The sequence below is a fragment of the Bos indicus genome, chromosome 10 (genome assembly GCF_029378745.1).
Source record: "Bos indicus isolate NIAB-ARS_2022 breed Sahiwal x Tharparkar chromosome 10, NIAB-ARS_B.indTharparkar_mat_pri_1.0, whole genome shotgun sequence".
NCBI classification, from domain to species: Eukaryota; Metazoa; Chordata; class Mammalia; order Artiodactyla; family Bovidae; genus Bos; species Bos indicus.
Window position 1 is genome coordinate 4,433,096 of NC_091769.1, and position 16,811 is coordinate 4,449,906.

General features: G+C 40.2%; 1 protein-coding gene across 3 annotated transcripts in view; it reads right to left on the reverse strand.

The window, feature by feature from the left end:
* The window catches only part of FEM1C (fem-1 homolog C), a 29,633-nt gene extending 14,852 nt beyond the window's left edge, over positions 1-14,781 (reverse strand). The window contains exons 1-3 of one of the 3 annotated variants that reach the window (XM_070796830.1): positions 14,449-14,781; positions 13,826-14,025; positions 12,869-13,601 (exon numbers count right to left, since the gene is read on the reverse strand). In XM_070796830.1, the coding sequence (XP_070652931.1) occupies positions 12,869-13,412 (544 nt within the window). In that variant the 5' untranslated portion in view covers positions 13,413-13,601; positions 13,826-14,025; positions 14,449-14,781. Of the gene's footprint in view, positions 1-12,868; positions 13,602-13,780; positions 14,026-14,448 lie in introns of all 3 variants that reach the window. The other 2 variants (XM_070796829.1, XM_070796828.1) reach the window with 2 other exon arrangements.
* Positions 14,782-16,811: the final 2,030 nt, after the last annotated feature.

The window sequence follows — 16,811 nt, forward strand, 5'->3', positions numbered from 1 at the left end:
ACTTCACTGATTTAAACTTTTAATGCATAATATTATTGCATTACTGAAGATTACAGAAGGTACTACTGAAGATTCAACTCAGGCATTTTCCCTGGGTTATGTGCCTCTTAGAATCCACCTATCAATGCAGGGGACATGGGTTGGATCCCTGGTCTGCAAACTAAGATCCCTCATGACACGCTGCAGGGCAACTAAGCCCATGAGCCACGACTACCGAGCCTGTGCGCCACAACTTGGGAGGAGCCTCCACCTGCCACAGCCAGAGAAAGTTCGTGGGCAGCAATGAGACCCAGCACAGTCAGAAGTTAACTAGTTAAAAATACCTATCTTCTCTAAAAAGTGAAATAAAGGGTATTTAGCATTAAAATTTAATGAATTTACCTTCAGCTAAAGAAAAAAGATTAAGAGCAGCTGACCCTTGAATAACTCGGGGATTAGGGACACCGACACTCCATGCAGTGGAAAATTCAAGTGTAGACAACTTACAGTCAGCCCTTGGTATCCATGGTTCCTCATCCTCAGTGTGTATTATAATTATTGAAAACAATTAATATATGGATGGGCCCCTGCAGTTCAAACCCATGTTGTTCAAGGGTCACCAGTACCTTATTATACAATTCTCAATGCCTGATTAATAAAAAATAAATTTCTGGAGAAAAAAATAAAATTTCTGGTACTGAATTTATAATGGCAAATTTTTTATGATTTCTCAAAAGATGTGTCTATTATATGGACATTTCTATAAAATCAAACTGATGATACATTAAGTGTTAAAAATTATTTCCAAAGAAAGTTAAAATAGTAACCATCCAAATACACTAGCTTTCAACTATATAGTAACACAGAGACAGTGCTTTAAAACCATGAAGGAAGAAAACACAGCCATGTTCATTGGGCTACTTTGGAGATGGCTACTATGGGAAGGAGATTGTGGGAAGTGCTCACACATTAAAGTATGATGGTATTCCTCAAAAAGACTTGTGTGAAGTGCCAATCCTAAATGCTGGTAACTTTAAAGAGACTTGTAAATTTTTGATAGCAGGCTCAAAAGAGATAGGAATTTATGCTCAATTGTGAAAGGTACCTAACGGTGGAGTCAAGATTTTTCTAAAGTTAATAATCCAAAAACATATTAGTATTCTGAGTAAGGATTAGTCTGTGCCCGAAGAGTTCCCTTGCTCCAAACCAGATGTTCAGGGAATGACTAAACAATAAATAAGTGGTGTCACCAACCATCAACCATAATTAAATTATACAAGAACTTCAATACAGCATTATAAATATCTCAATTTGGGTAAAACTACTTAAGATTCACTAGGATCAGAACTGCCAGTTTTCAAAGTACTCCCAAGTAGCAAACAGAATTTATCTTTTTAATGAATTGAAAAGTCTTCATAAAAGCTGTAAAATATTTAACAAATGCAAAATGTCCATTATAATTTAAACTGCTTTTTCTAACAATATCAATTCAACAGATTCTGCTTTTCTTAAAAGTCTTCACAGAGTTCAAACTTTGTGTATGTTTTTTGTATAAGTCAAATAATGTTGTGTTTCTCAAACTTTAAAGTAAAAAACACCAGAGATCACACCAAAATAAAGATTCTGATTCAGGTGAGCCAACATGGGTCCAAGTGATGACTATACTCCTGGTCTTCGCTACTTCGAGCAGAAAAGAAATAGAAAAAGAATCTTTATTTTCTTGTTTGCTACATAGATATTTGCCATATAGCTAACATGTCCAGTAACTATATCAAGTGTTAAGAATAGAAGTTTAAAACAGACCTGTTTTATATCTTACAGAAATGAAAATTCTCCATTCCTCTTTATTCTAAATTTAAACATTATATGCCATAGCAGGAATAGGGTGGGTCTGCTAGATTATGGACCTAACAGAAGCAGAAGATGTTAAGAAGAGATGGCAAGAATACACAGAAGAACTGTACAAAAAAGTTCTTCACGACCCAGATAATCACGATGGTGTGATCACTCACCTAGAGCCAGACATCCTGGAATGTGAAATCAAGTGGGCCTTAGAAAGCATCACTATGAACAAGGCTAGTGGAGGTGATGGAATTCCAGTTGAGCTATTTCAAATCCTGAAAGATGATGCTGTGAAAGTGCTGCACTCAATATGCCAGCAAATGTGGAAAACTCAGCAGTGGCCACAGGACTGGAAAAGGTCAGTTTTCATTCCAATCCCAAAGAAAGGCAATGCCAAAGAATGCTCAAACCACCGCACAATTACACTCATCTCACACGCTAGTAAAGCAATGCCCAAAATTCTCCAAGCCAGGCTTCAGCAATATGTGAATCGTGAACTTCCTGATGTTCAAGCTGGTTTTAGAAAAGGCAGACGAACCAGAGATCAAATTGCCAACATCTGCTGGATCATGGAAAAAGCAAGAGAGTTCCAGAAAAACACCTATTTCTGCTTTATTGACTATGTCAAAGCCTTTGACTGTGTGGATCACAATAAACTGTGGAAAATTCTGAAAGAGATGGGAATACCAGACCACCTGATCTGCCTCTTGAGAAATTTGTTATGCAGGTCAGGAAGCAACAGTTAGAACTGGACATGGAACAACAGACTGGTTCCAAATAGGGAAAAGAGTATGTCAAGGCTGTATATTGTCACCCTGCTTATTTAACTTATATGCAGAGTACATCATGAGAAACGCTGGACTGGAAGAAACACAAGCTGCAATTAAGATTGCCAGGAGAAATATCAATAACCTCAGATATGCAGATGACACCACCACCCTTATGGCAGAAAGTGAAGAGGAACTAAAAAGCCTCCTGATGAAAGTGAAAGTGGAGAGTGAAAAGGTTAGCTTAAAGCTTAATATTCAGAAAACAAAGATCATGGCATCCGGTCCCATCACTTCATGGGAAATAGATGGGGAAACAGTGGAAACAGTGTCAGACTTTATTTTTGGGGGCTCCAAAATCACTGCAGATGGTGACTGCAGCCATGAAATTAAAAGACGCTTACTCCTTGGAAGGAAAGTTATGACCAACCTAGAGAGCATATTCAAAAGCAGAGACATTACTTTGCCAACAAAGGTCCGTCTAGTCAAGGCTATGGTTTTTCCTGTGGTCATGTATGGATGTGAGAGTTGGACTGTGAAGAAGGCTGAGCGCCAAAGAATCGATGCTTTTGAACTGTGGTGTTGGAGAAGACTCTTGAGAGTCGCCTGGACTGCAAGGAGATCCAACCAGTCCATTCTGAAGGAGATCAGCCCTGGGATTTCTTTGGAAGGAATGATGCTAAAGCTGAAACTCCAGTACTTTGGCCATCTCATGCGAAGAGCTGACTCATTGGAAAAAGACTCTGATGCTGGGAGGGATTGGGGGCAGGAGGAGAAGGGGACGACAGAGGATGAGATGGCTGGATGGCATCACTGACTCAATGGACGTGAGTCTGGGTGAACTGCGGGAGTTGGTGAGGGACAGGGAGACCTGGCATGCTGTGACTCATGGGGTCGCAAAGAGTCAGGCACGACTGAGCAACTGAACTGAACTGAACTAGATTATAGTTTGATCCACAGAAAGCTTTTATCCATGTAGTAAAAGGTATCAGTAAACCCTGCAGACTATTTTTAACAATAAGTCAAATTGAAGTGATCCAAAGTCAGATTTTAAAAAAAATTAATTTGTAAAAGAAAATCCAAATTGCTCTAGACAATACCATCAAAAGAGTGAAAATCCACAGGACAGGAGAAGGTATTTGTAAATCATATATCTGGTAAAGACTTGTACTCAGAATATATAAATTGCTCTTCAGTTGCTCAGTCGTGTTCGACTCTTTGCAACCCCATGGACTGCAGCGTGCCAGGCTTCCCTGTCCATCACCAACTCCCCGAGCTTACTCAAACTCATGTCCATCAAGTTGGTGATGCCAACTCCAGTTAATGATGCCAATTCACGTCCATCTAGTCGGTGATGTTACAACTCCAACAAAAGTTGTAAGTTACTCTTACAACTCAGTAATAAAAAGATAAATTACCCAATTTTAAAACATGCAAAGGATAAGAAGACATTTCTCTAAAGAAGATATACAAATGACCAATAAGCACATGAGAAGATGCCCAACATCATTAACCACTGGAGAAAAAGAAATCAAAACCGCAATGAGACACCATTTCAGAGCCACTAAAAAAACTATGTTAAAAAAGAAAGGGGACTTCCCTGGTGGTCCAGTGGTTAATAATCTGCCTGCCAACGCAGGGGACAGGGGTTCAATCCCTGCTTCAGGAAGACTCCACATGCAGCAGAGCAACTAATCTCATGAACTGCAACTGCTGAAGCCCGTGCACCCTAGAGCCCGAGCTCCGCAGTGAGAGAAGCTGCTGCAATGAAAAGGCCTCGAGCTGCAACTGCAGGGCAGCTCCTACTTGCCAAGACTAAGCAAGCTCATGAGCGACAACAAAGGCCCAGCGCAACCAAAAATAAATAGAAACTTAGTTTTTAAAAAAGAGTAATAGCATGTTTGTAAAGGTGTGGAAAAACTAGAACCCTTCTTCAATGTTGATAGGAATGCAGCAACTTTGAAAGACCCAGTTTGGCAGTTCCTTAAAAAAATAGTTACCGTATGACCCCAAAATCCTATTCCAACATATATGCCTGAGGGAAATGAAAAATATATATCCACATAAGAATTCGTGCACAAATATTCATAGCAGCATTATTGATAATAGCCAACAAGCAGAAACAACCCCAATGCCCATTAAGTGATGAAAGGATAAATGCAGTGTATGTATAGACTGGATTATTCAGCAATAAAAAGCACTGATGCTGCAAAATGGATGTCTTGAAAACACTATGCTAAGTGAAAGTTGCAAAAGACTACATAGTATGATTCCACTCATCAGAAATGTGCAGAGCAGGCAAATTTACAAAGACAGAAATATGAGTGGTCGCCTAAGATGAGTGCACCTGGGGTTGAAGATGGAGTGAAGAGGAGAATGGGAGTGATTATTAATGGGAAAGGGGTCTTGGGGGGAGGGGGGGATGAGAGACTAATTTTGGTGATGGCTGCACAAATCTACGACCATACTAAAAATCAGTGCGCCCTTTAAATGGGTGAACAGTATGTGAGTTATGTGTCAAAGCTGTTTTAAAACCACAGTGTGTTTTTAGTAAAGTATAAATTTTGACTGATAAAAGCAGCAATTAAAAGGTCTTTCACTGTAATAGATTCATCTGGAAATGCACAAAAACAGTTCTCATTCCTCCTCTTTAGCCTACTGTGCTTGGCATCCATTTTTCAACCCTGCAGCTGGGGCTAAGCTGAGTCTTTAAGAGAGGTCTACCTATGAAGACTAGGAGAGGGGTGTGTAGTTCAACTGCATAAAAATACTGATTTCAAGCATTTTATTCCTGTATTTATTCCTGGTATTAGCTATTTATGCCAACAGCTAATTGGTAAGGAGACATGAATTTGATCCCTGGTTTGGGAAGATCCCCTGGAGAGGAAAATGGCAACCCACTTCAGTATTCTTGCCTGGGAAATTCCATGGACAGAAGAGCCTGGCGGGCTACATTTCATGGGGTCACAAAAGAGTCAGATATGACTTAGCAACTAATCAACAACAGCACCATGTGTTAAGGGAGCAGGTGGGGAGGGTAGAGAGGAACCCTTTAGGATATTAAAGGAGCAGAGCGCCCAGCCTAATCTCCAGGGACAGAGGAATGCAATGGATAGTTTCCTATAGCCCCAGTCAACTGACACGCCATCTACAGCTCAGCTTCCCCAACCAGGATGCCATGTCTCCCTGAGGACACAGAGAAAGTGTGCCAGGGGATTCAGGAAGGAAAGGAATGAACAAGAAACGGCTTGTGGGAGTAACCTGATCTGTGATTAAAACGTTAATGAATTTGGGACTTCCCTGGTAGTCTGGTGGTTAAGACTACTTGGGTGCAATCCTTGGTCAGGGAACTAAGATCTCACATGCCGTGTGGTGTGGCCAAAAAAAAAATTAACAAATTCAACTAGTAAATATTATTATTAAATCAAAATAAACACAGAATGTTACAAGTAGAAAATTTTAAATCCTTCTGTTTTACTCTTCTCTGCTAGTAGGTGTATCCTGAGGTAACCAAGAGCTAAGCTAGAGTTCTCAAAGAGAAAGAGAATTTCAGCTTCCAACACTCTTAAGTCCTGAGTGGAGTAGAGTGAAAGTCACTTAGTCATGTCCAACTCCTTGGGACCCCATGGACTATCCAGTCCATGGAATTCTCCAGGCCCGAATAGTGGCCTGGGTAGCCTATCCCTTCTCCAGGGGATCTTCCCAACCCAGGAATCGAACTGGGGTCTCCGGCACTGCAGGCAGATTCTTTACCAACTGATCTATCAGGGCTTAAGTCCTAAAGTATGCAAATAACCTATTTACATGGCAAGTCATTATCTTTGTCCATTACCTTATTTCCAAACATTCTTAATTTACAGTGGAGATTTTCTTTTATGTATTCTTTTTGGATTTACAGTGGGTAACAAAAAAAAAAGGATCTTTAAAAAAAAAAAATCATCTTGATTGAAATACATCTATACCTAAAACTGCCTATACCGTGGGAGAGAAATAATGCCTGGGGTGTGCTTTAAACTACTGTAGATAACAAAATAAGTGGATGAAGGAAATGTATTTTTTAACACTGGCAAATGTGGATAATTGTTGAAGCATGATGGTAAGTACATAGCAGTTTAAAGTATTCTTCTCTCTACTTTCTCCACTTGCACCTAAGTCAGAAAATGTCCATAATAAACAGGCAAATAAACTGCCTGAACTAACTCTCTCTCAAATCCTTTTAAAGCTATTAAGTATTAAGGTTGGTGCAAAAATAACTGCAGTTGAACTCTGCCATTTGATACTGGAATACATTCTTAAATAAATGTGGTTATGTTATACATCATTTTAATATGCATTTCTCACTTTATGTTTTTTGCTAATGACTTATTGTGAAGTTGCTCAGTCGTGTCCAACTCTTTGCAACCCCACGGACTGCAGCCCGCCAGGCTCCTCCATCCATGAGATTTTCCAGGCAAGAATACTGGAGTGGGTTGCCATTTCCTTCTCCAGAGGATCTTCCCAACCCATGGATCGAACCTGGGTCTTTCGCTTTGTAGGCAGACGCTTTTACCGTCTGAGCCACCAGGGAAGTATTTTAGAGTTAGGGAAGTGATGTTAGAGAAAAAGCAATTTCAAGCAATCTTCTTATTTGAGTTCAATATGGGTCATAAAGCCGTGGAGACAACTCGCAACATCCAACAATGTATTTGGCCCAGGAACTGCTATTGAACGTACACTGCAGTGGTGGTTCAAGAAATTTTGCAAAGGCGACGAGAGCCTTGAGGATGAGGAGCGTAGTGACTGGCCACTAGAAGCTGACAATGACCAACTGAGAGGATCATCAAAGCCGATCCTCTTAAAACTACAGAGAAGTTACTGAAGAACTCAACGTTGGCACCTCTATGGTCTATTCGGCATTAGAAGCAAATTGGAAAGGTGAAAAAGCTCAATAAGTAGATACGTTATGAGCTGACCAAAAATCACAAATGCTGTATTTTCAAGTGTTGTCTTCTCTTAATCTATGCAACAATGAACCATTTCTCGATTAGACTGTGACATGCAGTGAAAAGTGGACTGGTGACGGCCAGACTCGTGGCTGGACCAAGAAGCTCCAAAGCACTTCCCAAATCCAAACCTGCACCCAAAAAAAGTCGTGGTCACTGTTTGCTGGCTTGCTGCCCGTCTGATCCGTACAGCTTTCTGAATCCTGGCGACACCGTTACATCTGAGAGGTATGCTCAACAAATGGAGGAGATGCACAGAACTGTGATGCCTGCAGCTGACACTGGTCAACAGAATGGGCCCAATTCTTCTCCACAACAACGCCCAACAGCACGTCACACAACCATGCTTCAAAAGTTGAACAAACTGGGCTACGAAGTTTCGCCTCATCTGTCAAATTCACCTGACCTCTCACCAACTGACTACCATGTCTTCAAGCATCTCCACAACTTTTTGCAGAAAAAATGCTTCCACAACAAGGAGGAGGCAGAAAGTGCTTTCCAAGAGTTCACTGAGTCCTGAAGCACAAATTTTTATGTTATAGGAATAAACAAACTCGTTGGCAAAAATGTGTTGACTGTAATGGTTCCTATTTTGATTAACAAGGATGTGTTTGAGCCTAGTTATAATGATTTAAAATTCATGGTCTGAAGCCAAAGTTACTTTTTCACCAACCTACTGTCTATACTTATGAGCCTACATGAGTTTCTGTTTTCTGAACGGCTCTAGAGCTCCACCTGTACCACTTATTTTTCACTCACTGTCCCAATGTCTTCATGTATGTGTTTCTGTACTAAAATGACTAGAAAACACTAGTCCTTGCCATCAAAGAGCTCATACTCTTTCCTCTCTTAAATGCAACACATTCATTCAACAAGCTTATTGACCAAATGTCCATTGTGGTCGGGATTTCTCTTTCTAACACATGGATACAAACACCAGGTCTCTAACCTCAAAGAGCTCACAATGTAACAGAATTAGAATGTTGTAAGATAGGGTTCTCTTTAAAAAAAAAAAAAAAAACCTCAGTCATTCCTTACTAAAAACATTTACCGGCTTACCACTGCATAAAGAATAAAATCAAAGTCCTTTACCTGGAAATCAATGTCTTGTAAAGTTTAGCCCTGAGTGCCCACTGGTCCAAATACGCCTACTTTCCAATTTCTGTACCCTCCAAGCATATTTCTCAATGTGCCTTTCCTTACGTCATTCCTTAAGTCTTAAAAACTGTATCAGATTCCTTCTGCAGATCTGAACTCCAGCAATCCTTTTAAAGCCCAGTTAACTTGTCCACGAAGCCTTTCCACTTACTCTTCCAAAATTCTATAGAATGAATTTATACTATTCCTTTAACAGCGAACACATGTGATGTGCTCTATCTTTTCAAAGCCTCCACAATGTCTTGACACAATACCTTGCCGACAGAAAATGCACAGGAATTATCTGATTACCAATTTATTTAATTATCCTGGATAATTAAAAGTGATCGACCCATGCCTAAGGATAGTGTGTCCTCTGGGGCCAGTCTCCCCAGCTCCAACTCAGAGCCATTTTATAGGTCTCTAGCACTCAATCACTTTCAGCTGCTCAATTTCCAGCTGAATTAAGGACTTAAGTTTTTCATAGATCTGCAAAGTCCTACTCAGAGCCTTTTGTTTGTTTTTGGCATTTGAAAACAAACAAACAAAAAAAACCCTCAAATAAAAACAGAACAAAAAAACAAAAACAAAAAACTCAAATAAAAAAGGACCAATTAAAGTCAAAAAGTCAAAAATGACTATAACTATGAAGTACTGAGATAAATGTGGATGGCTCTAAGATGGGCTTGTCTAATCACTTCTCATTTAGGGACTCTGTTTAAATAGCAACCAACTTTCCTGTCTCAAAAATCAACTGCTGTGTTAAACTGGAGAAGCACATAAAATATCTCAGTTTTTCTCCTCTTTCTAAATGCCATGGGAACCCATTGCCCCTTCAGATAACGGGTTAGTTGGGGATAAAGTATTTCCAAAAATCTAAGACAAGAAAACACTACTGCTGCACTTACCATATTGTGGTTTAAGTATCTGCTTATGAACCTGTCTCTCCAATCCAGCCATGAGCTCCTCAAGAGCAGGGAATCAAGGACTGAATCTTGTCTTACTCATCTTTGTAAGCTGGTGGTTTCACTAAGTCAGGTCCAACTCTTGTGACCCCACGGACTGTAGCCCACCAGGCTCCTCTGTCCATGGGATTTTCCAGGTAAGAATACTGGAGTGTGTTGCCATTTTCTTCCTAACAGCCTGGCACACTCAAGGAACTCAATAAATACTCTCAATTAATGAATGAATTCCACCTTAGGTTAAAACATGTTCAAAATGCCAACAGCCTGTTAAAAAGTAATGGAAAGAGGTTAACTAATATATTCAAATGCCAACTGCCTGTTAAAAAGTAACGGAAGGTAGAAGTCACATGAATTTTACATTTTAGCAGACCAAGCATAATCTACTGGCATTTTCTTTCTTCAGAACCATTTCCAACAGCTGACATATAAAATAAAATTTCCTAAGAAATTATTCCATTTTACCCCTAGTCTTATCAGTTTTTCCCATTTTTTGGATGAGGATAAAAAATGTGGGGGGAAAAAATCCTTTCTTGATGCTCTACCAGATCCTTCTACAGTGCTCCTGCCTCAGTTTCAACTGGTTCCTGTTTTTCTATTACCCCAAACCCATAAAACTAAAAAATGAAAAAAATCTGAATAGTAGATGAGAGAGTAATTATCAAAGAATGGAAGCTTCAGGATCAGAGTGGGGGAGGTACAAATGTACTTTAATCTGCTCCCAACATTCATTAATTAAGACTCACTGCCAAATTTAAAGGCACCATACAAAAATTCAAATACTGCACACAAAGTGATATATTATATATACATATAATAATACATATGTGTTTGTTTGTATATATATGTATATAAAACTGAAGCTATATAAAACAATTTTTGGTATTAAAAAATTACATGTACCTTAAAAAAAAGTATATTAAAAAAAAAAAAAAACAACTCTAGAATTAGCCAAGAGAGAGCAGAGAGCATATACATCCTAAAGTACAAAACTGTATGATGACTGTATTTAAAGGAATAGTCTTCTTAAATACCAAAGGTAATCGAGTTAAATATTGTTCAGTTTACTAAGGAAAAATGCTCACTAAAATATGGGCTATTTACAGTACAGTTCTCCCAAATAGTATATCTTTAGAAGCATAAAAAATTTCAAAAAACAGAAGGGAGATAGTACCAGTACTCATCCCTCCACTGACATGAGTTTAAAACATGCTCCAAATTGATTTAAATACATGAGTTTACCAACAATCTGTACATCATTAGGATGATGAATAAAAAGCCGAAACAAACTAAAAATTCAACAAGCCTATCATGCAGCCATATCTTTTAACCCTTTCTCTTCTAGGTATGATTTCAAAGCATTCCCAGTACTAACATGGCCAATTAAGCAGTAATTTGTTCTTTCAAAACAATCATTCTTTAAAAGAATAGTGACTGTTGCAGAAAATAAGTCATGCTGTCCTTTGACTCAATACCTACCTCAAAGATAATCAGGAACAATGAATCTACAAGAATGTTTACAGAAACATTTCTTATAGTGAGAAGCCAGAAGCAAAGCAATGTAAAACTCCATTAGCAGAAGAGTAAGCAGCTATTGAAATTAAAGAGCTATAATTAATGCCATTAAGGATAACATTTATTAAGCTAAAAAATAGGTACACAAGAGCATATAAAATAAAATTGCATACATATATCTAAACGCAAAATTCAGTATCTTTGGGAGGATTATCTCTAAGTGCTAGAATTTTGTGAGATTTTTATACTTGGTTGGGAAAAAAATTATTAAAATCACAATGAGATTGTATCATTTTTATGACAAATCTTTTTTTAAAAGATTATACTAACTTCAGTAAATATGTCCAGTAACTTTGTAGAGACCTGTAATTTTGAGGTTTAGCTGCTCTGAGAGGCAGTCACTAACACAGTGACAAATAAGCATTCACTTTAATTCAGCAAATCCACTTATTTACAATAGAGCTGTTTTCACAGAAGTGTGCAAAGACACACATCTGTTCAAGAATATTCATAGCAGCACTGTTTATTCTGGATGTGACCTAACTGCCCATCAACCGGGACTAGATAAATTATGCACTCTCATACAATGAAATACTGTGTAGCCATGAAACAGAATGAGATAATTGTGTGTGTTGGAGTTGAATGATATCCAACATAAATTAAAAAAAGAAAAGAAAGAACAGTATATATCAAGTAACAAAGAAGGAGGAGGGAGAGATATATAAATATACTTTCATTTGCATAGACTATCTTGAGGACACACAAAGCACTCTAAATAGTGGTTGGAGGTCTAGAAATGAAAGGTAGTAAGACTTATTTTTCATAGCAAACACTACAAATCAATTTGTATTGTATGATTCTTTTTTATCATGTATGTATGCTCCTTTAAATTTTATAGTTTTTCAACATTAGACAGTGAATTACTTTCCTTTGCATAAACAAACGTGTAAGGAAAATAACATTAAGCATCAGTATTATACTATCATAGCAGTTGTTTTTAACAGTTAAAAAATATCCTAAAAAAGGATATACAACCATAAACCTGAGCTCCTCTTCTGGACAAAGATATTTACACTGTTGCTAGTCAACAAATCCACATCTGCTTAACCTAGTCCTTGTTTTGCTCTCAGCACTGTAGCAGTTTTAAAAAACCTGCCTTCCCTCTTGCTATATTTAATGAAAGGATTTTCTACTGGCCACAAAATAAGTAGGGAATAAGGAAACAGATTTTCTTCTTTTCAATGATACTAATCCTTCCAAGTCAGTATGGCCTGGTCTTCCCTGATGTAATAACAAATGAAATGCCTACCTAAGATAAACAAAAGGATGACTCACTAAATATAGTAGTTTCTACTCCAAGGGTGCTCTAAAAAAATAAAACCTAGAATAATGCATCACATCAAAGTATATTCTTAAGTAAACACAAGTCTAATAGCTCAGATCAACTGCCACTAACATGCTCTAAACTTGGGGAACCCACTCTCCAAGAATTGGAAGTCACTCCAAATAAAGAGAGAAAATGCTGCTTAACAGTGATAGAGGTCTTTTTTAGGAAGGGACACCTAATTAAAACAGGCCTGTCAATGTTGGCTTACTCAACACCACTGCTTAAAATTATGTGTCACACTTCCTGAAAATAAGTGGCAAACACTTAAAAAAATTAAAAAGAAGAAGATGAACTCACCTTTAACACTCTTCCTATTGACATCTGCGCCCTTTTCAAGTAAATACTGAGCAATCTCTTTGTGTCCTTTGTAACATGAGATCATCAAGCACGTATGCCCATGGCGGTTTGACACTTCCAAATCAGCTTTGTGTTCTACCAGGTACTTGACTATTTCCAAATGGCCATCGAAACAGGCAGCTCGAAGGGGCGTGGAATTGGTTAAAGTCGTGTTGTTGACAGACGCTCCGTGATTTAACAAAGACTGAACCACCTTCAGATGTCCTGCTGCAGAAGCGGCCCACAAAGGCGGAGCCCCCTCAATGGTTTCCCCATCAAAATTGACAGAGCCCCCTACTTCTATGGAGGCACTGCACTGCTCTAGGAGGAATTCCACCATGTCAAGATGCCCATACCTGGCGGCCATCAAGAGTGGCGTGGCCCCATTTGTTTTTTCAGAGATCAAGGAGGAAACCTCCTCTTTGGATTTGCTTGCCAACAATTTGGTGAGAAGCCGGAGTTTGCCATCTCGAGCTGCGTTAAATACTGCTGTCTTTAGATCCATTTATGTCCAGTTGAGAGGCTGTGCTTTATTTATCCTTCGAAGCAACGCTCCAGCTTAACTCTATCGACCCAGGCAAGAGTTAGAGGAACCAAAGTTCAGTGTTAACCACTGCACCCCAGAACGGATATAAAACCACGGCGAGTATGTTCTGTCTACTGCCTTCCAACATCTGACAACCAGAGCACCAAACTAGAAAAAGAAGGAAAAAAAAAGTAGCAGTTTTGAATTTTCCACAGGTAAAGGCGGAAACACTAGGTTTTCTTAATTTCTACTTCTGGGGAAGGGAGCCATACTTTAGGGAGTACTCCGCAACCCCCCGCCCCCGGCCCCGAAAAAGGTCGGAAAGGAGAATACAAAAAGATACACACAGAGACCCCAATGTTTTCGTGGGAGGCAGTCTCTTCTCTATATACCGTAAATTTAAACACGCAACCGGTTTTCTCGCCTCCTAAGCAGCCAAGCTTTGTTCTAGTTTCTGCTCTGCACACGCCCAGGGAGAGTACAACCGACAGAGGCAGGAGGCGCGGGTGCAGAAATGTTTCCCTTTCTCACATCTGCAGAGGAGAGCGGGCCAAGGGCGCGAGGCTGGAAGGCCCTGTTGTCGCCTGGATGGCTTTCCAGAAGGAACAAAAAAAAAGGTCGGACTCAACAAACTGCGGCCAGCTAACGCCAAAACCCTCACCCGAAAGGTTCTCTTCCCTTTAAAACTACTCGAGACTCAGGAAATCCGGCTGCCTTTTAGCTAACTTCATCCGCCCCGTTTTGATCCTCCCCGCCAAGGGATCCGTAAGTTCCCCAAACCACGATCGCCCCTACATAACCTTCACCTGTACCATATCCAGATACAGTCTCCCCACACCCCCAAGCTCCTCGACCGGCCGCGACCCGCTCCCGGCGCCCGCCCAGCCCGTGGCCTCCAGCCCGCCTCCCGCATTCCGCGGCTGGGGGCGCCCTCCTTCCCCTTCCCGCCCAGGCCTCCCCTCAGGCCCCTCAGGCCGCAGCCTGGGCTCCGCCGGGCCGCCGCCGCCGCCACTACCTGCCCGGGGGCTAGTCCTCTCCGCCGCTGCCGGCCGTCCCTTCAAAGTGAAACCGTTGTCCGCGCCGCCGTCCGGGCCGCCCCGCTCCGCCTGCGGCCGCCCCGCTCCGCCATGCCCCGCGCCCCACAGGAATGAATCCGGCCGCGCCGCTCGCCCCGCCCCGCCACGCCGAGCCGCCTCCCGCCCTCCTAGGCTGCACGGGTGGCAGCGGTTGCAGCGGCTGCCGCGGCGGATGGTGTAATGGGGCTGAGGGCCGGGGGCCGAACAAGCCAGAGCACGGCTTCACATCACTGACGCGGCAGCCTAGCCATTGGGCCGGGGGAAGGCGGCGGCCGCCGCGAGCAACTGCCTAGGGGCGGGGCGGGGCGGGGCGGTCCGGAAGGGGGCGTGGCCAAGTAGGCGGCGGCGGCCGGGGGTTGGCGGACCAGCCACTGAGATCTCGCGGGCTTCTCCGCGCTCCGCCTTTCTGGGTGCCAGTTTCGGGGGGCCTTCGAGTCCCAAGGCCACAACCTCCGGAGGGGTGGTAGCCGTTATACTCTTTTTTCACAGACATAAACTGTCTCAAACTAGCCTCTTCTACGGCTTATTCCTTTGGTGGGCCCTGGAATATACCGAGCTCGTTGGGAGGGTTCGAAAAAGCCAAATAAGAACAACGCAGGATACAAACTTGAGGAAGAGATTCCTTTTAGCTGGTGTCAAACTTATTTTTTAAAAATACAAACTCTTAAAAACTGTAAAGATTCAAAGAGTGATAAAACTTGAGACCAGTGTAAGTCAACATGGTCGAGTTCTTGACTTTAAGCAATCAGACCAGGAAATGAGGCTAAAAAGTTAATGTGAAAGAAAAGAATTACTACTTCGTACATCAGGAAGTAAACTTGTGGAATTCGTGACGTTAACACGTGGGATGTATTAAACTCGGTTGAGAAGTTTAAATATGTTTGGAGAATAACATCCATAATGAATCATGATGAGAAAATAGTTTTGAAAAAAAAACACAATAGTTTTCAGTCCCCTGGGGAACTTAAACTCACAGTTGCTTGGTACCACTGAGAAAAAGAGAGAATTAAATTATCTGACCCCTTAGTTTCATAAATGTTATCAGCATTATCACTTTAAAAGTAATGCAACATTAAAGACATTTTATTTAAAAAAATCACAACTTCATTTTTGCACATTGACTTATTATTCAGAAGTTTATGTAGCTTTGTAGAACTGAAATTTCATACAACTACAAACTTTGCTTTTTCCCTTTTAATACACTCTAAAGATTTATAGTTTTTATGATCTTAATAATCATTTTTAAGTGGGGCATTACATTTGCCTCAGGCAGTCAGTATGTAAACTCAACATCACTACCCCACAATTGAAGTTAAAAGTTATTACCACTGAGAAAAAAGTACAGAAGGACAGAGTAGAAAGGATGAGAGCAGCTATCAATAAAAAATTGAAACAACCAAGAGGGATTGACTGTTTTATCTCTAGTGTTACAGGCCACAGTTCTATACTCCCAAAGAGTAAACACCAGAGTACAGATTCTCAGTCAAGGCCTAACCTGAGCTGACCTATCTCTCTTATCAAATTCAATAAGGGGATGTAAAAATTGACATCAGTGGTCTTCAATCTCACATGTGCATCCCCCAGGAGATGTTCAAGGGATAGGTGTACACTTAGTTTTAAGGACACCAGATTCTGAAATCTTCAACTTGCATCTATAGGACTTCCTAAAACGGATATGCTGGTAAAGGAATATAGTAAGGTGTCTCCCTGTTTCATTTCCCAACTCTTTCACAATAGCCCTATATTTCCCAAATGTCAAAAAGAAAGGACATAACTTTCACTCACTTAGAATCTTAAAATAGTGCATTGTTCCAAAATGTAAAAACCTCAGGCAACCTCTGTCAGTTCTTAATCAATTTAAAATATTGGACTGTACTAAGAGTATACTTCACTAACTGGATAACAAATTCTTCTGCAAGCCAGGTGATTGATTTGCACAGCAAGTAATTGCTTACAGCAAAGTATGACCTTAAGATCACTAAGTGAGTTTATAAATTAGAAGTAGTTCAAAGAATTAAGTGACATTAATATGACAACATATCAACACTTCTCACAACTGTATATATTTATTAATGTAAAAACATTTTTTTGGATTTGTAAAAATTAAAAATTGAGAAAAACATTTGATGCTAAATTCTATCTCATTCTTGTAAGATGCAGTTGTGTGTACTAATTGTAAAAAGTTACATGTTTAGTAATCATAAACATTTATAATATACTTTGTATTATTGGAATACCTCATCATTACTAGTAAATATAATAATTCTCAATCTAGAAGAAAATGGAAATTTAAAATTAAATA